At 38.6% G+C, this 19510-nt stretch overlaps 1 protein-coding gene across 23 annotated transcripts in view; it reads right to left on the reverse strand.

Annotated features, from left to right (window-relative positions):
• Positions 1–334: 334 nt before the first annotated feature.
• The window catches only part of LOC123760692 (nuclear receptor coactivator 2), a 562651-nt gene continuing 543475 nt past the window's right edge, over positions 335–19510 (reverse strand). For 20 of the 23 annotated variants that reach the window (XM_069328371.1, XM_069328357.1, XM_069328359.1 and 17 more), the window contains 2 exons: positions 4832–4899; positions 335–1788 (listed from right to left, as the gene is read on the reverse strand). In XM_069328371.1, coding sequence (XP_069184472.1) covers positions 1711–1788; positions 4832–4899 — 146 coding nt within the window. In that variant the 3' untranslated portion in view covers positions 335–1710. The remainder of the gene's footprint in view (positions 1789–4831; positions 4900–19510) is intronic. The other 3 variants (XM_069328376.1, XM_069328352.1, XM_069328362.1) reach the window with 2 other exon arrangements.

The raw sequence follows: 19510 nt of genomic DNA on the forward strand, positions 1-19510 counted from the left end.
ACACACACACACACACACACACACAGGATAGGTAATTACCAAATTACACTTTGGTAATTACAGACACAGTCCATCACTTCCAAAGGGCCATGCTAATGCTCATGCCAGTCCACAAGTAGTCACTAAGTGAATGATGAGCAAGTTGTTCCCAGCCGCGTTTGCACTACAGGTGGCTGGCATTGATCCTTTGGCGCTCTCTTTCCTTGGCTGGCCCCAGTCACTTCTGTGTTCCAACAATAAGTTATCATATCTTTACCAACATTAATTAATTTTCTTTGTATAATAACAACAGTTCAATATTCAATAAACTTTCTCATAGAAAAATAATAAACCATTATAACATGATATTTTACTCTCTATTCTTGATAACATTTCCTGCTATCTAACATTCAACTTGGTGATGTGCAAAGAAAATACAGGGGTTAGGAAGTTTCCTCAAGTACACTGTGTATCTACATTAATGCCTTTGGTATAGAAGAGTTGAGTATGTAAGGCTCTGTATATAAGTGAACTATATTAATGTACTTACATTCATAACAATAGTATACAACAGTCTGACAACAGCAACTGTTACCATCCTCATAGAATAATAATCTCTCTGTACACTAGACATGTAAGTCACAACCCAATGGTAAGAATTGCACATAAGGCTGAACCGAACCACAGTTAACATGCCACTAGCAGCTTCACTGGACCTACCTTGGCTGGCTGCCATATATCCCTGCCCAACAACGATGGCAAAACACCATCAACACCTTTTACAATACCGTGGCCAAGAAATGCCCGGATAGTCTTTCTATTCCAGGCTCAGAACAAGTTCACACTGCGGCAATTTAAAAGATGACATTTAAGGTGGAGAAGAATAAAAAAAATATAGCAATGGGATATACACTTGCCATTCAATGAATTGCAGGTATTCCCACTGTGAGGTAAATTATGAGTTTCATATACCTAGAAGAGAAATAATTTCCTTAATGTAATCAATGGTAAAAGCAAGGTAGGGAGCATGTACACATTACTTGTGGGTAAATGGGAAATAGAGATGCACGAACCCCCTGGTACCCACCAAACTTTAGCATTCCCCCCTTTTGTACTGGTAAAAGTTTAAATCACAGGACTGCTCTGGCATTGAAACATCACATTGGCTTCCCTCAACCCTATACAAGAGCAAACATACCCCCACTGTCTTAAGAAGCTTCATGTACATTTTTTCTTTTAGTTTAATATAAATGTTTCTTATAAAACATACCTTGAAAGTCATAATTTTTTATAAGAACATACATTAAAATCTTCTTGTGAATATATTATTCTAATCTTAACATTTTCTTCATGTTGTAATAAAATTAATAAACTGAAGGTGATTTCTGTTTGACATACTACAGTATAACAAATTATATTCTCAATCGATACCTTCAAAATATCAGCAGGCTAGGCAGGGCCACAGTCATAATGATAAATATAATTTACAATAAAACTGCTACAATTAGCATATTTGTCTTTTTAAAATCCCAAAGGATAAAAGTGAACAATAACAATTTGATCCAGACAGTGGAGTGTACATGCTTTGAGATAAGACCACAGTAAGACTATGGTACACCCTGCAACTTGCAATGACTGGTAGCAGGCAGGTCAAAAGGGATAGAATGACCATATACAGATGAGCGTACAGATGAGCACATGAATAACCCGACACTACTGGCATGGGTCAGATTACTTGGACAGCAGGTGCTTCAACATGCTCTCTGACTTGCCCTTGTCACTCCCATTATTAGTACGACTGTCTTCCATCTGTAACAAAAAAAAAATATAAAATATATTATCCAAACCAATCCAATATGAAATATAAACCAAGCAATAAACATGGGGAAAGAAAAATCAAATTCAATAAAGTAAAATATTGCTCTTAAATACTGGTAATTAAATTAATAATAGCAAAGCTTTTTTGTTACTACTCACAAAACCTGTCTACCAGAACCAAGTGCTAAAATTCAACAATATTCCTTTCTGGACATCCAAATTAATATCAGTAATGCAGATGATGAGCCACAATAACGTGGTTGAAGATATGGTGGTGAAATCCCACAATAGAAAATTAAGAAACTGACATTTCTTCATACCCTGATGTGTGGCTTGATCATATCAGTAATTTTCACTAAAATTTTATGAAACTTTCTCAATACATACATACACACATACATACATATCCTGAGGTGGTTTCATAGGTGTACTAATACCTTCTTGGTTTTGTTCTTCTGTGGAGGAGCTTTTGTCCCAAAGGGGACATGTTTTTCCCCTCTTTTTGTTCTTTGATGGTTTTCCTTAGTGGATCACCCCATCACCCTGTGGTATCAATCCCATGTGCTATTCAGCACTCTGGACTCATTTTTAGCAGGTTTCAATCATTGCTTTCTTGTCAGCTCTTGCTTTCCCTTTGGGTTTTTCAGGGTTTGGTTCCATTTTGTCATCCTCCCCGTTACTCAGTATGTTTAAATACACTTTATCTGTGGGATGAGGCTACTTCTGAATTCTTGAGGTTTCGTTCTCTGTGAGAGTCACTTGCAGGGTGTCTAATGTTCTCGTGGATGGATTATTAAGTTTCTGTCACTGAGCATGCCATCGATGATGTGTCTTTCTATTAGCTCTATGAGACCTTAGAGTTGGCTTGAAACTGGTGCCTTACCTTCCTGTGTGGCTCTGTTCCCCAATTGCGTGACTCTTGTAGTGGATGGCTTTCGACTCTACGTGTCGAGATAGAGGTGCATTTACTTTTCACCCCAGTTCAGTTGTTAATCTGGGATCTGTTTAGTCTGAAGTCATACTTGGGGTGGGTGATCCTTGTGACTCCTTGGTGGCAGGACTAGCCTTGGTTTCTGAACCTGGACGATTTCCTGTGACTGCCTTTTTCAGCAGATCGGCCCATCAATGTATTTTACCAGTTCAAAGTTCTCTGCTTTTCATTTGTGGAGTTTTTCATGTGGGTCTATCACAATTTGTATGGCAAGCAGGTGGCTGGGTTGATGATATCCTACCTGTGTCTTCCTTTGTAGCAGCAGTAAGAAGTTGTCTGGCACTTGTTTGGGCTGTCTCTCCTGGCCTAGTTTTTCTTCTTTTTCTTTAATGCCTGTGACTTCCTCTCCTCCCTGGACATCTTATTCTCTGTGGTTAATTAGTTTCAGGGAGTCCCCAGGGGTTTTTTTCCAAGACACTCAGGAGTGAGTGTAATGAAATGCATCTTTAAGGTAGAACCCCAGTGTCCCAGACTCCCTCTTTTCCTCCCTTCCAGATTCATTGGTGAACTGTTCATCAGCTCCAGAACTGAGCTGAGGTCCAGGAGATCTGACTGTGAGCAGGGGCCAGGCCACCTCATGATGGCAATTGGTACTAACGAGCTGTGAGATAGTATGAATGAATCTCGTTCCATGTGACTCATTTGTAGAGTTGTTTGGTGGTTTTTGAGGCTTTGTTTTCTGTGAACCCTCCAGTTGTCTGTAAAGCTTTGCTGACTTTCTGGATGCTTTCCTAGCAGGGTGGCAAACTCGCTCCCTGTACCTCTGTGAGTGGGCTATGTTCTGGCTCTGGTCCCTGGTAGGCCAAACGGAACTTCCGCGACTGATGTGACCTTTTAGCATGGAGCAATCTCAGCAAGATAGCTTCACGGAGCACCTGGCCTCTACCAGACAGAGGTGTTTCATCACATTTAGAGCTGGAATTCCACAAAATATTGTAGTTTGGAAAAATTTGATCAAAGTGTTAAAGGGATGTATGTATTCTGTCCATGCAGTGCAGTGTGGAGGGGCCTCGTAGCCTGGTGGATAGCGCGCAGGACTCATAATTCTGTGGCGCGGGTTCGATTCCCGCACGAGGCAGAAACAAATGGGCAAAGTTTCTTTCACCCTGAATGCCCCTGTTACCTAGCAGTAAATAGGTACCTGGGAGTTAGTCAGCTGTCACGGGCTGCTTCCTGGGGGTGGAGGCCTGGTTGAGGACCGGGCCGCGGGGACACTAAAAGCCCAGAAATCATCTCAAGATAACCTCAAGATAGTGGTAAAACACTCGCCCAGCACTGCGAGCACTTTGGTCTGGGTTCGTATCCTGGCCGGGGTTGATTGACCGGATGCCAAACCTTAACTGTAGCCTCTGTTCACCCAGCAGCGAATGGTTACCTGGTTGTTAAATGATTTGGCAGGTCGTATTCCGGGAAAAAAAATTGAATTGAGGACGTGCTCAAAACACTATGCGTGCGAGTGGCTTTACAAGAATGTAAAAACTCTTGTATGTACAGTATTCTGAAATTAAATTATGATGTAGGTTTGTGTTCTAAATTAAAAACTCTTGTATGTACAGTATTCTGAAATTAAATTATGATGTAGGTTTGTGTTCTAAATTATACAAGTTGTGTTGTGTAGTTCAACTTTGCAGTTGGTAGAGAGAAATGATAACTGTTGTGGTGGGATTACTAGTCAGCCCAGGGGCCTCCACAATAATGAATCTGGCCTTGTCATTTTCAATTCATCCAATTATACCACTGATTGTTACTCAAGAATGCTTTGCACCCATTGTAGCCTGTCCCAATGCTATAGTTATATTACAAATCTGGCAACCACAACTTTCAGAAACGAAACGGAATAATATTCTTAACAGAATCTGCATAACATGTTACACATGCATTATGTGCATGTCAAATTGCAAACATAAATATACAAGAAAAATAATAATATTACTGGCTTTAAATCAGCTCTATTCAAACTGTAATGAAAGCTACATTATGAATGAACCAAAGACTGTTGACATTACAGTTCTATATAACATAAATAGTAGTCAAGCGACTTACTCTGGGTGAAGAACTCAACCCTCCAGCCTGGCTTGTATTTACACTTTCTCCTCCCCATTTGTTGTTCTCTGTGAAAAATTAAACTTTAATTAAAAGATGCATTTACATTTCTTATGATAATCATAAAAATTAATGAATACAATTTCGAATTATTTAAAAAGTAATATTATATTGTATTTGACCATAGTGTGTATGTTACTAGAAGTTATTTTGGTGATGTACAGTACTGTACTAAACTATTAAATTATCATATTATACTAAGTGACTGTTAACCAATCAAAATGCCCACTCCTTGAAAAATTATAAACAGTAAAATCTTTGGTTTTATCTATATTTTCATTTTTTCAAGTACAATAATTATATAAATACTGTACAACATCATTCATATTTCTAGAAATTTTTTATTGTGCCATATACTCATAATATATCTATAAACTTTCGACCTTAATTTAAACTTAATATGAAGATAAAACAGTATTTAACTGTCTATAATTAATATATAAAACCCATAACAGTTCTCAAATAAATAAATTATTTATATATATATATATACATATATATATTATATATATATATATATATATATATATATATATATATATATATATATATATATATATATATATATATATACATACATATACATACATACATATACACACACATATATACATATACATACACAGTATTATGCAAAGATGATTCATGTTTAATGTGTAATCTAGTGTAAAATATACAAATCATATTTACCATATTTGATTTAGAATTCAAATTTATAACATGACCCATTACAGAGGAAATAATATAATTTACGTGCTTCTATGTAATGAACACTATTTAGTTACTTTAAAAGGCACAAGAAGTAACTATTAGACTCTAGCATGAATAGACTTGTTACAAAAAAAAAAAAAAATTACCCACTTTGATCATTAAACACCACTGAAGTACAGTATAAACAAAATGCTACTCTTCAAGTATATACAATATAAAAATGAGCAAGGAAATGAGACTGTCAGAGACTGGCTTTGAATGTAATGAAATGCCTTTTCTGGTCTTTCGGTGGCTCCCTGTTGCTTACTACCTGGTTTGCTCTACCCAATTCAAATTACAGTCTTTAAAAGCCTACTGGAGACCAGAGACCAAAACCTGGTCCCTTCACGGAGCTGCAAGGAGCCAAGGATTCAATATCACTTTAACTGAAGGAAAAGTAACCATAAAAGTAGAGCCAACTAAAACAGAAAACAGGAAGGTAAATAATTATTAAATCCATAAGAAAACAAAACTAGAAAATATGAACAAAAATGAAACAGTAGTGGGTAAAATGAAAATAATGCAGAAAATGTGCAAGACAAGCATGTGTTCTTTTTCTCTGGTATCAGCCAACTGCCAAATGTTGGCAGCAGCTCAAGCTGCCAAATGTTGGCAGCAGCTCAAGCTGCCAATTCCTTCACACCACATGGCCAGTCTTGATTTGATGGAAGGCCAAAATCCATGACACCTAAAAGGTAATGGAAAGGTCCAGGGAGCCATCAAGAGACCCATTTGAAAGAAGCATTTCATTACATTCAATGCTGGTTTTCTGAGAGGGTTCCATCAGTGCTATCTCACCACAGAGAAAAAAGTCACAAGAGAAAATCACCAGGTGTGGAGGAGAGCAGAAGTCCATAACCCCCAAGAGAATGAAGTCAGGGACAAGAAACTTGACTCAAAGCCACACACAGGCCCAGCACAGCCCTGACAAATGAATCACTTATCAGCTGTGGTCCCTGTTAGAATGCCACAATCCCCAAGCATGAATCTTAGCCCAAGACATAGTGACAAACACAGTGCCCAAAGCCACAAACATCCACACAATATAGAACAGTGCACCCTGAAAAAGGACCACCAAAGGCAACAAGGGACAGACAAAACAAAATGCCAAGAACCCAACACTGCCGCTGTTGCGACGAGATATGTTACTAGTGGACTGACACATGTTAACTGACTAAGGCCCATAAAAACTGGGACCATAGCTGAGCCAGCAGAAAAAAAATGTCAACAAACAACCCCAACCCAGAAATAACTGGAGTAGGAGCTGAATTAGAAGACACAAAATACAATTCAAGTCCTGCCAGCCAAAAGAAAAGTTTCCTATGGCCATGTGGCCAGGGAACAGGGCAAAAAAGAACCCCCCCTGGGCTAAGCAGACTAACAAAGAATGAAACAGAGAGACCACCTGCATGAATATAAAACACACCCTGTACAAGCAGAAACAGAACCACCAGAAAGCAGGCTGGGTTAAGCAGGAGCACAGAGCCCATAGAAAACAGAAAATGCAGAGTACAGTATGTCATGATGTAATATGCCCTTACTGCCAGACAAAAAGAACTGTACCCTTTCCAGAAAAAAAAACAATGATCATGGCACAAAATCCCCACCCCTAATGCAAAGGAGAGAAAATGAGCCCAAAGGAAGGCCAGAAAACCAGCAAAGTATCACTGGAGTCACACAACAGACCCCATGTGATATGAAGGAACACAGAGAACTGGGACAGCTCAAAGCTAAAAACCCAACCAGGAACAAAACAAAGGACCCCAAGACCCCAGCTCCCACACAACTTCAGAGCACCAACTAAGAACCCATGAACACAGGCAGGTGCAGGAGGAAGACAACAAAGCCACTCAACACAGTATGCACATACAAACAGAAACCAGTGAAAGGCAAACTGAGGAACAGGTAGAGCCCCAGTACACCCCATTGCTCTGCCCTACTCAACACGGCAAGGAAAAGACAAAAAGAGCAAGAAGGAACAGGAGCACATGAGCAAAGGCTAAACCATTGTGAAAAGTAGTGCAAAGGAACAGCACAAGACAGATTGGGAAACCCAAGCAGAACAGAATTGCATAAGAGAAGTAAGGGAACCCAACCAAAGTGCTGTGCAAACAAACAGCTGAGTGGAAGAAGCAAGTCTTGTACTGAAAAAGTAATTACCTCACCATGTCCAAAACCAATATGCAAAGAGATTGATCAAAAAGGAAATTAGTAAAGGAACCATCCAAGCTCGACCCCCCACAACAGAACTGACTGGAATACTATCAGGCAACCAAGAGTCCTAGCCAGACCAGCAAGGATGAGCTATGTCCCTTAGCCAATGGATGAAGGAAACTTGGAAAACAAGATAGAATAATCCACAAAAAGGGCCCCCCTAGAGGCACATGAAGGAAGTGGACAAGGGGCCATGCCTAGAGAAGATGCCACAAGGAAAACAAAGAAAGATCCCTATTACATGGGAATGCTATCCCATCTAAAAAATGAGGCTGGCCAATGTACATGAGATAAACACCCCAGAGGGTGCAAAACAGTGTATGCAAAGAGGAACAGAGCCACTACCAAGTACTCCTGGCCCAAAGACAGGCTGGAAGCCTAAACCAGCCAGCTATCAAGGCTTGTAAGCCCAGATGCCAAATTGCAGCCACTAAAGAAGCAAATGACTTTTGCACCAAAAGTCATACAATGCCAGATTGACAACACCAAAACAAATAGAATCTTTTTTCTTTTTTCAGGCCACTCAGTAAAAAATATAGAAGGCATTGGAAAAGAAATACAAATACAGAAAGAATATCAAGTGAAAATACCCCCTGCAGATGGTATGAACAAGCAAGCAGGAAGGACACCCATGAACCCAACCTCAGTTCCCACCCCCAGCCCTGGGACCCCCAAGAAATGAAGATCCCAGGGCAGAGCCACAAACTGTGCTGTGGCTCTATGTTGTTGACAGATAGGTGTCTCCCTAAAGGAAGGAGCCGGGCCTGAAACTACATCCCCCCTGAGAAACAGAAGACAATGGAACACCTGGCAGACTAGCTAAACAACCTCCATTGCAGATGTGGAAAACCCAGCTACATCCAACAAAATACAAGCCTCAGACTCTGAAAACCATAGAAACAGCAGAGCCCAAGGCAATGGAAGGGAATAAGATTCTTGAAACACCAGAAGGGCCAGGAGAAAGAAATGAAGGGGCAAATGGAGAACATAGGAACCATCAATTGTCCCACTCTGTATCACAATACAGTAATACACAAAGGCCAACTTGGGTATACCCCTTGCCTCCAAACCACAATAACACACATGTAAAAAACATACCAGTAAAGCAGCACCTGCCTGATAAATGAGCCTCACCCTGGTCTCAAAAAAAAAAAAAAAAATCAGGCAAAACATGGCAAAGAGAAACTAATAGATAGAAGGAATGCAAGGAAACTTCATGCGGTCCCCAAAACGAAAAACACAGGTGGAATAACAACAATTCAGCAACCTGTGCACCATACAAAAGATAAGATGTGAAGATCAGAGGAGAATGCTGATGCCGCAGCATATAGAGGTGCAGAGAAATCCACAGAGGTGCAATAGGTATGCTGAGGGAGAACTCTATTAACATCAAGGGTCTAAGACTTTTCAACACTCCTGCTACATGTAAGGAGCAAAACTGGCCGGCCTCTCACAGTTTTTAAGAGAGAACTCATGGCTGAGTTAGCCACCTAGGAGCTAGAAGGAACATCTTGCCTGTTTAAGTCTCCAACCTGGAGCAACAATTGGACTGGAGAGAACAGATAAAGGGATCGCCCTCTCCTATCAATTCACAGCAAGAGCGTAACAATCAGGGAATGGAGGCACGTAAGAGGGAAGCCACCGGTTTCATGCTAATATGAAAAGGTTCAGCTCAGGGCCACCTAATGTCTTGCAGAGGATGTGTCATCAACAGTCTACTATAAGGAAATGAGACAGAAACAAGAGAGAGTCTGTGAGAAAGTTAGACACACATGCACTTGAATCCACATAAGAGAACCAAACCAGAGAATCCTGAGAATCCAGAGTTACTCACAGAGTCAACCTCTGAAAAGAAAAACCAAAGTAACTACCTACTATTCAGATAATGAACCATCTGAGAGCAATCGGAATGGAACCAGAGAATGCATCCTGGAGAAAGATGTACCTTCTAAAGGGTATGCCACACTGCAGCAAACTCATGCACTATATTATGCACCCAATGGAAAAGACCCAACAACTCTGGGTGGCCTGGTGAGCACTGGTCACCTAAGCCCAGCCCAGGGCCAAGGCACCTGTTACAACACTGAGCAACAGGGAAAGGAGCATGCCATGGAATTGAATCCTGAAAAGCCTAACGAGGAAACTGGTGAAGCAAAAAGTGCTGAAGGGCCAAGTCTGAATCCAATGGTCATGGCAATGGCATAAAGAGCGAAACGACAGAAACCAGAAAAATGCCCTGAGCCAACTCTGCCCAAGATAAGGAAGGTGAAAACCACATAGGTAAAGTTCAGGCTCCATATAACTGCTCGACAAACCGCTAAATAATCCAGGGGCAGTCCAATATTAAACGGTGATGACACAACAAGCACCGCTAGTGATGTCATCACATGCTTAAACGGTGATGACAACAACAACCACAGAAAACGGGAAATGGAGGACAAATCTGGGATGGAATCAACTGGGACTTTCTCTAGCTCACCAAGAACCTGAATCCATAGTAATGAACAGGGTAGCAACACCTGGCTCTGAAGCCAAAAAAATCAGGCAGTCCCAGTTGAGTAAAATAACTGCTAATAGATCTTGTGAACTTTCACAGCTTGAAAATCCCCTGCTCCCTGTACCTCTGTGAGTGCCAGGTTTTGGCTCTGGTCACCAGTAGGCAATACAGATTCCTAGGGCTGATGCGACTCATGTGTATGGAGGTACCTAAGAAAGCCAGCTTCAGGAAGCCATCATTTAGCCCTATAGAAAACTAGACTAAATGAGCAAGACGTGATCCAAGCAGCAGCATTGCCATTTTTTTGTATTGTTTTGATTTTATCCACTTTGGTTTCAATTTTGTTTATACTGTTTATTCTCCATCTCATTTTCTTGTAGTTTTTAATTATGTTACCTTGCTGCTGCCTGTTTTGATTTACCCTACTTTTCTGGTGACTGTTTCATTCAGTTAGGTTGATCCAGAATCCTTGAGATGAAAGAAGCAAAGGAACTGAAAACCCAGTCCCAGGAAGCCAAACCCCAGCATTGGCTTCCAACACCACTACACAGCCATACGCCAGGCCTTGGGAGCCTGGAATGGGTCTTAAGTGGAGTTCCTAACTCAGGTTTTGGCCTCTGAACTCTGTTAGGCGTTTTAAGACTTGCAAGGGGCCTGGTATGATTCAAATTAAGTGGAGCTAACTAGGCGTTAAGCAACAGGAACCTACCAACTAAGCCTCCCAGAAAATTATTTTATCATTACATAAAAATAAACCAAGCACTGAATGTAATGAAATGCCTCTTTCTGGAAGAATCCCAGTGACTCCTCCAGAAATGCTATATATGAATGATATATTTGCTATATTGTATTTGAATGATAATTCAAGCTTTAAAATATTAGAAATGTATCCATCAGAAAACATTTTTCCTATTTCTAGAACCAATGAGTCATTTATGGGCTTGAGGTGAGCTTACACCTCAGGACCTACAGTTATATATATTCAATAGTGTGCCATTGTAAATACCTTTGTATTTTGTTGATCTAAAGAATTAAGTGTAATTCTCTCATGCCCCTTAGCTACGAACAAAAAACTATCAAATTACTGTATGTAATATTCCCCTAAACTATACCCTATATTATTTAGTATAACTAACAGACTGATGGGCACAGTTATATCCTTGATGTTGAAAGGATGAAAATCAAAACAATATTTGTTAACACCAAGCTCTGGAGATTCCACCAAATGGTGTAGGAGACTGCTTGACAAACTTAAGAAGTAAATACAATATTCTAAAGCTCAACATATTGTATGATAAAAAATAAAGGTACAGTAATATAATTACGTAATTCCTTAAGGGTAGTTATCATTATATGTTGATCCCCAGGGAAATGGGGTTATTAATGTTGACTAGTTATTATTGCCTGGTTTTTATACAAATTATGTAAATATGGCTATAATACATACACATGCATACACACAAACACACGCATAAGAATTCCAGAGAACAACATAGAGTGTATAAAGGTGTCTAGAGATGAAGTGGAAAATATGCTAAAGGAGCTAAGTAAGAACAAAGCAGTTGGCCCAGATGGAGTTTCACCATGGGTTCTGAGAGAATGTGCATCTGAGCTCAGCATTCCACTTCACCTGATCTTTCAGGCATCCCTGTGTACAGGAGTCGTAGGAGACATGTGGGAAAAGGCTAACACCGTTCCAATCTACAAGGGAAGCAGGGAAGACCCCCCCTCAATTATAGACCTGTATCATTGACAAGTGTAATAGTGAAAATATTGGAAAAAATAATACAAACTAAATAGGTAGAACACCTGGAGAGAAATGATATAATATCAGACAGACAGTATGGTTTTTGATCTGGAAGATCCTGTGTATCGAATTTACTCAGTTTCTATGATAGAGCCACAGAGATTTTACAGGAAAGAGATGGTTGGGTTGACTGCATCTATCTGGATCTAAAAAAGGCTTTCGACAGAGTTCCACATAAGAGGTTGTTCTGGAAACTGGAAAATATTGGAGGGGTGACAGGTAAGCTTCTAACATGGATGAAAAATTTTCTGACTGATAGAAAAATGAGGGCAGTAATCAGAGGCAATGTATCAGACTCGAGAAATGTCACAAGTGGAGTACCGCAGGGTTCAGTTCTTGCACTGGTGATGTTCATTGTCTACATAAATGATCTACCACTTGGAATACAAAATTATATGAACATGTTTGCTGTTGATGCTAAAATAATACGAAGAATGAGAAACTTAGATGATTGTCATGCCCTTCAAGACGACCTGGACAAAATAAGTATATGGAGCACCACTTGGCAAATGGAATTTAATGTGAATAAATGCCATGTTGTGGAATAGGAAAACATAGACCCCACACAACCTATAAATTATGTGAGAAATCTTTAAAGAATTCTGATAAAGAAAGAGATCTAGGGGTGGTTCTAGATAGAAGATTATCACCTGAAGACAACATAAAGAATGTTGTGCGAGGAGCCTATGCCACGCTTTCTAACTTTAGAATTGCTTTTAAATACATGGATGGTGAAATACTAAAGAATTTGTTCGCGACTTTTACTAGGCCAATGCTAGAATATGCAGCAGTTGTGTGGTGTCCATATCTTAAGAAGCACATCAACAAACTGTAAAAGGTGCAAAGATATGCTACTAAGTGGCTCCCAGAACTGAAGGGCAAGAGCTACGAGGAAAGGTTAGAGACATTAAATATTCCAAAACTAGAAGACAGGAGAAAAAGAGGTGATATGATCACTACGTACTAAATAGTAACAGGAATTATTAAAATCGATAGGGAAGATTTCCTGAGACCTGGAACTTCAAGAACAAGAGGTCATAGATTTAAACTAGCTAAACACAGATGCCAAAGAAATATAAGAAAATCCACTTTTGCAAACAGAGTGGTAGACGGTTGGAACAAGTTAGGTGAGGTGGTGGTGGAGGCCAAGACCGTCAATAATTTCAAAGCGTTATATGACAAAGAATGCTGTGGAGACGGGACACCACGAGCGTAGCTCTCATCCTGTAACTACACTTGGGTAATTACACACACACACACACACACACACACACACACACACACACACACACACACACACACACACACACACACACACACACACACACACACACACCCGAGGTTCCATTTTGTGTGTAACGAACGTCCCTCTTTACGAATTTTTCAGGTTACGAGCTCAATTTCTCTGTAAAATTTTAATCGGTTTACGAGCTTTGCCTCGCTTTGCGAGTTTGTTGATACTGTACACACATGGGTTGACATGGTGCGTGGTTCCTAATGGCACGGGTGACCGCGCTTTAGTTTACCAGTGCCTCCCGCCCAGTGACGATCTTGCTTGAATTCTTTGCAAAGAATTTCACTTTTTTCAGCTTTTTTGGTTTCTAAACATAAAATTATTATATACTATGCCATGAGTCCCAAGAAAGTCAGTGGTAGGGTTCAACCTAAGAAAACACATGTGAGGATGATCATAGAGGAAAAACAAGTTTCTATGGAAAGGTTCTTAGTGAGAAACAAGCAGTGAGCCACAATCAAGTCCTACTGATGTACAGACAAAACATAGGAGAGAGAGTACCCCCAGAGAAGTCATCACTGCCTGATGTTATAATGGAAGGGGACTCCTTTTCCAAACACTAACACCTCTCCTCCCCCACCCCCCTCCTCACCGTCTTCCATACGCCAACAAGAGTCATCAATAAAGGTAAGCTATAACTTGTACATACTATAGTACAAAATATTTGTATTATGTATGAAATGTATTTTGTAGTTAATATTTTTGGGAGTGTGGAATGGATTAATTCAATTTACATTATTTCTTATGGGAAAATTTGTTTCTGGTTGCAAATTTTCAGTTTACGAGCCGTCTCTGGGAACGGATTAAATTTGAAAACCAAGGTACTACTGTATAAGAACAATTTAATCAATTAAGTAAACATGTACTCACTAGTGCATGCCACAACCTCAAACATGGTGAACTTGGAAGTGGTGGGAGTAAATACTGTTTAACAGTCTCCGTGGTGTAGTGGTAAGACACTCGCCTGGTGTTCCGCGAGCGCTATGTCATGGGTTCATATCCTGGCCGGGGAGGATTTACTGGGCGCAATTCCTTAACTGTAGCCTCTGTTTAACGCAACAGTAAAATGTGTACTTGGATGAAAAAACGATTCTTCGCGGCAGGGAATCGTATTCCAGGGACCATAGGATTAAGGACTTGCCCGAAACGCTACGCGTACTAGTGGCTGTACAAGAATGTAACAACTCTTGTATATATCTCAAAAAAAAAAAAAAAAAAAAAAAAAAAAAAAAAAAAAAAAAAAAAAAAAAAAAAAATATTGGAGATATTAGCGGTAAGATGTGCAAAATTGTGGCCTTAAAATACTTCTACAACTTTTGTGGTGACAAAGTCTTAGACAAGCCTGGGCTTCTGTATAAACTCTCCCAAAACACTGCTACCCAACATGAGCATAAAATGGTCCTTAACAGTATTAAAACTGTTGACGCTAGCTCTTCTTTTTGGGAGTTGAAAGAACATGATGCTCCCAATAAAGGCTAGTTTAATCCACATTGAAAAATGGTTTAGGAGGGTGGTTACCATGCTTGAAAATTGCTTTAAGTGTGTCAGGAAATTTAAGTACTGCTTAGCAGTTAGCACTTGCTGCCACACCACTGGTGATTAATGTCCTATTGGTGACTAATTATCAGTCCCTGTGGCACAGTGGTAAAACTTGGGTTCGCATTCTGGTCAGGGAGGATTGACTGGGCACCAATCCTTAATTGTAGCCTCTGTTCACTCAGCAGTGAATGGGTACCTGGTTGTTAAACGATTTGGCTGATCATATTCTGTATTCCGGGAAAAATTAAGATCTGTTTGTTAAAATTCTCCTTGTGAGTTCATGCAAGTGTGTGGTGTGTATATAATAAATAAATTTAAATATTAAATTTAGGAACCACGCGCTCAGGAACCGAGCGCGTGGTTCCTGGTCACGCGAGTTGACCTGCCTCAGTTTGCTACAGCTGCCCGCTTAGTGACGATCACGTCTATAAGAAATTCCGTTTTTGTGGCGATTTTTTGCTTTTTGAACATAAAAGTAATTATTTTATATCATGCCATGGGTTCCAAGAAAGTCAGTGGTAAGGTTCAACATATGAAAACCCATGTAAGGATGACCATAGAGCAAAAACAGAGATCATTCGTAAATATGAAGAGGGTGTGCGGGTTGTTGAACTAGCTAGGCAGTACAACGATATCCACCATACTGGCTAAGAAAAAGGACATTATGAGTGCTAAAGTGGCAAAAGGCATATCAATAATCACGAAACATAGAACACAAACACTTGAGGATGTTGAACAGTTATTATTAATTTGGATACACAGCAAGAAGTTAGCGGGTGAGAGAGTTTCAGAGGCCATCATTTGTGAAAAAGCAAGGAAATTGCATGAAGACCTTTTAAAGAAAACCCCTGGAACGAGTAATGCAAATGCGAAAGAGTTTAAGGCGAGCAGGGGATGGTATGAGAAATTTAGAAAAAGAAGTGGTATTCATAGTGTTCTGAGTGTTGTGTGTTGCGAGCTGGTGGAGAAACACAGCGAAAAACTGACCACCAAAGAACTTCACAAGGAGCAGCAACAAGAGACAGCTCAGGAAATTTCTTCAGGGGAGGAGGAGACAGTACAGATTGTCCCTTCCTCATTAAGAAAATGTGTGCAGCATGGGAAGAATTGCTAACTTTTGCTGAAACAACTCACCCAAATCACGGTGCAGTAGGCCGTTGCCTTAACCTTTTTAATGACACTGTGATGCCTCACTACAGACAAAAATTAAAACACATGGAAAAACAAAAATCTCTGGAAACATTTTTAGTGAGACAAACAAGCAATGAATCACAACCAGGTCCTAGTGGTATGCAGGCAAAACGTAGGAGAGAAAGTACCCCAGAGAAGTCATCACTGCCTGATGTTATAATGGAAGGGGACTCCCCTTCCAAACAGTAAAACCTCTCCTCCTCCCCCCCTCCTCACCATCTACCATATGCATCATGAGTCCTCCATAGAGGTAAGATAAACATATGCCCTGTATTGTAGTTAGAAAAAACATTGTATTCAGTATAAAATGTATTTGTAAGTTAATATTTTGGAGGATGGGGAATAGATTAATTCAATTCCCTTTATTTCTTATGGGAAAAAATCACTTCGACTTACGATCTGTCTCTGGGAACGGATTACCATCGTAAGTCGAGGCCCCACTGTATATGTATGTATGTATGTATATATATATATATATATATATATATATATATATATATATATATATATATATATATATATATATATATATATATATATATATATATATATATATATATATATATATATATATATATATATATATATATATATATATATATATATATATATATATATATATGTAAATATATAAAAATATATATATATATATAAAAGTCTTGAATATGGCTAATGTCCACTAGGTATTATCCTACTAAAGCTGCCATAACAGTTGCATTTTAATTTCCAGATAGATAATCTGCCTTTTTTTTTGCAGGAGATCCAACACAATCACTTGCACACATTCTGTCAGCCAAAAGTATGCCAAAACTGTTTGCAAAATCACAAAACAAATGGCAAAAAAAGAACTCACAGCAGAGTAATGAACACAATGGTTTAAAGTGTTTGAATTATGTTGTGCTAGACATTGTCTAATTCTCGTTTGAAGGCCAAGAGAGTTGCACAATCATTTTCCTATAACATGAAATGCTAATAATTTTCCATGCTGGTCCCCCAAATTATTAGTGAGTTCTCAGGTGGAATAAATGGTGAAAAAAATGGCACCCAATCATCCCACCCTACATATGGTCATCTCGCTTGCAAGAAGATTGAGCGAGATCCTAGACATTACTCAATCTGATACAGCACTTTCGAATAAAGTAGTATCTACAGTGTTTTGAGAATTCTTCATATTGGTTATATTAATCATGACCTTGGAAATGATGCTTGTAATAAAATTTATAAACAAGATCAAATATATTACAGTCATCAGTACTGAAAGTAGGACAATGTAATTTATAGGGACGTATCATCAAGAAGATAAATGAGTTCAGCGAAATAATGAATCCAACATACAAGTAAACAAAGTTCTAAGAGAAATGCAATCTTAACTTGACTGAATAATTTTGTGCCTGGTTATTTGCTACATGCATGAATTCAGTAGAACCTTGATTTTTTCTTCGGAAAAGTGATCAAGGTAATTTAATGCAATTAGTGGAGACTGCATGAGTGTCTTTTACAGTACAATATAACAAAGCATTGATCAAAGTAAACTAGCTGCTGTACAGATATACTAATCATATATAAAAATACATTTAACGAATAATGATTTGCTACAAAAAACTCGAGTGAAGAAAGTCATTACACAATATGGTATCTATTTAAGATGGTTGCTGTAATTCACTGCCAAGCTGTATGTTTCTATTCTTGACTTAAAATTTGGGTACAACCCTCAGATTTTCATTTCATATTTTCATTGACTTTCATTCTTTCACAACTACCTAACCATTAACAAAAAAAACTATTATCAGGGAATACTGTACTTCAATATCTTTTGTTATCTTGAAAAAATACTTCGTCCTAAATTACTCTACTAGTAACTTCAACCTGCATGTTTTGTGGAAGAAACCACACATTCTACTTAGTACAAGTAACAGTCATAATAGAATTTTTAAGAGTGCTAATAAATTACTTAATTACTAATGATGATCTGTGGAGATTTTTCAATGAAAATGTCGTATGTATAGTAAATATATATGATACATGACCTTAACAATACAAATAACAATACAAAATTATGGTCACCTGATGCTTATGAAGCTAGATAAAATAAATTCTGGGTACTGTGTTCACAAAATTATAATAATAAGCTAAATCAGTTATCATAGCATAAACACCATGCATCACTTATCATGCTGTTAGTCAAGCATGGCATGCAGTATTATTTAAACATGCAAGCAAGAAAAATAGACCATGTTATGCAACTCGTATCCTGGTCAAAAGGAAAGGGATGTTTTCATAGCTACTGTACCTTCCGTTGAAGTGATGTGATGGCTGCTATAGCTACAGTATATTGTATATTCTATGTGATAAGAAAAATACGTATAGATTTGTCTTAATGTCATTATGTCCATTTTACAAGAGGTACAGTATAGTATAAACATTTATTCTGGGAAGTGGCTGTGCAATGGATATACCTTTTAACTTACAAATGTGTGTATGTGTGTGTAATTAAACCAAAGTGTGTAATTACTTAAGTGTAGTTACAGGATAAGAGCTGTGCTTGTGGTGTCCCATCTTTCCAGTACTTTGTCATATGTCACTTTGAAACAATTGATGATTTTGGCCTCCACCACCTTCTAACATAATTTGTTCCAACTGTCTACTACTCTGCAAACATGAATTTTCTAATGCTCTTTCAGTAGCTTTGTTTCCTCAGTTTGAACCTATTTCCTCTTTTTCCTGAAGTTGCAGTTTTCAAAAATTCTTCTTTGTTAATTCTGTTGATTCCTGTTACATTTTGAATATAATGATCATATCAACTCTTTTTTCATCTATCTTCTAGTTTTGGTATATTAACTGCCTCTAACCTCTCCTATTTATTCATTTTTCAATTACAGAAGCCTTTTATTTTGCATGTTTGTTGCACTTTTTCCAGTTTATCGATGTGCTTCTTGAGGTGAGGTTGGAATACAGCCGCTGCGTATTCCAACTTTGGTCTCACAAAGTTTGTGTACAATTTCCTTAATATTTTTCCATCAATGTATTTAAAAGCAATTCTAAAGCAGGAAAGCATAGAATGTGCTCCTTGCACAATGTTCTTTAAGTGGTCCTCAGGTAATACTTTTCTATCCAGAACCACCACTAGATCTCTTTCTGTATCAGAATTCCTTAAAGCTTTTTACACATAATTTGTAGGTTGTGTGTGGCTTATTTTTCTCCTATTTCACATTCCATAATGTGGCATTTATTCACATTAGATTCCATCTGCCAAGTGTTGTTCATACACTTACAGGTAAATTTACTATCTCCAAGTCTTCTTGAAAGGCATAACAATCTTCCAAGTTT

This window comes from Procambarus clarkii, chromosome 21 (assembly GCF_040958095.1).
Source record: "Procambarus clarkii isolate CNS0578487 chromosome 21, FALCON_Pclarkii_2.0, whole genome shotgun sequence".
In the NCBI taxonomy this organism is placed as follows: domain Eukaryota; kingdom Metazoa; phylum Arthropoda; class Malacostraca; order Decapoda; family Cambaridae; genus Procambarus; species Procambarus clarkii.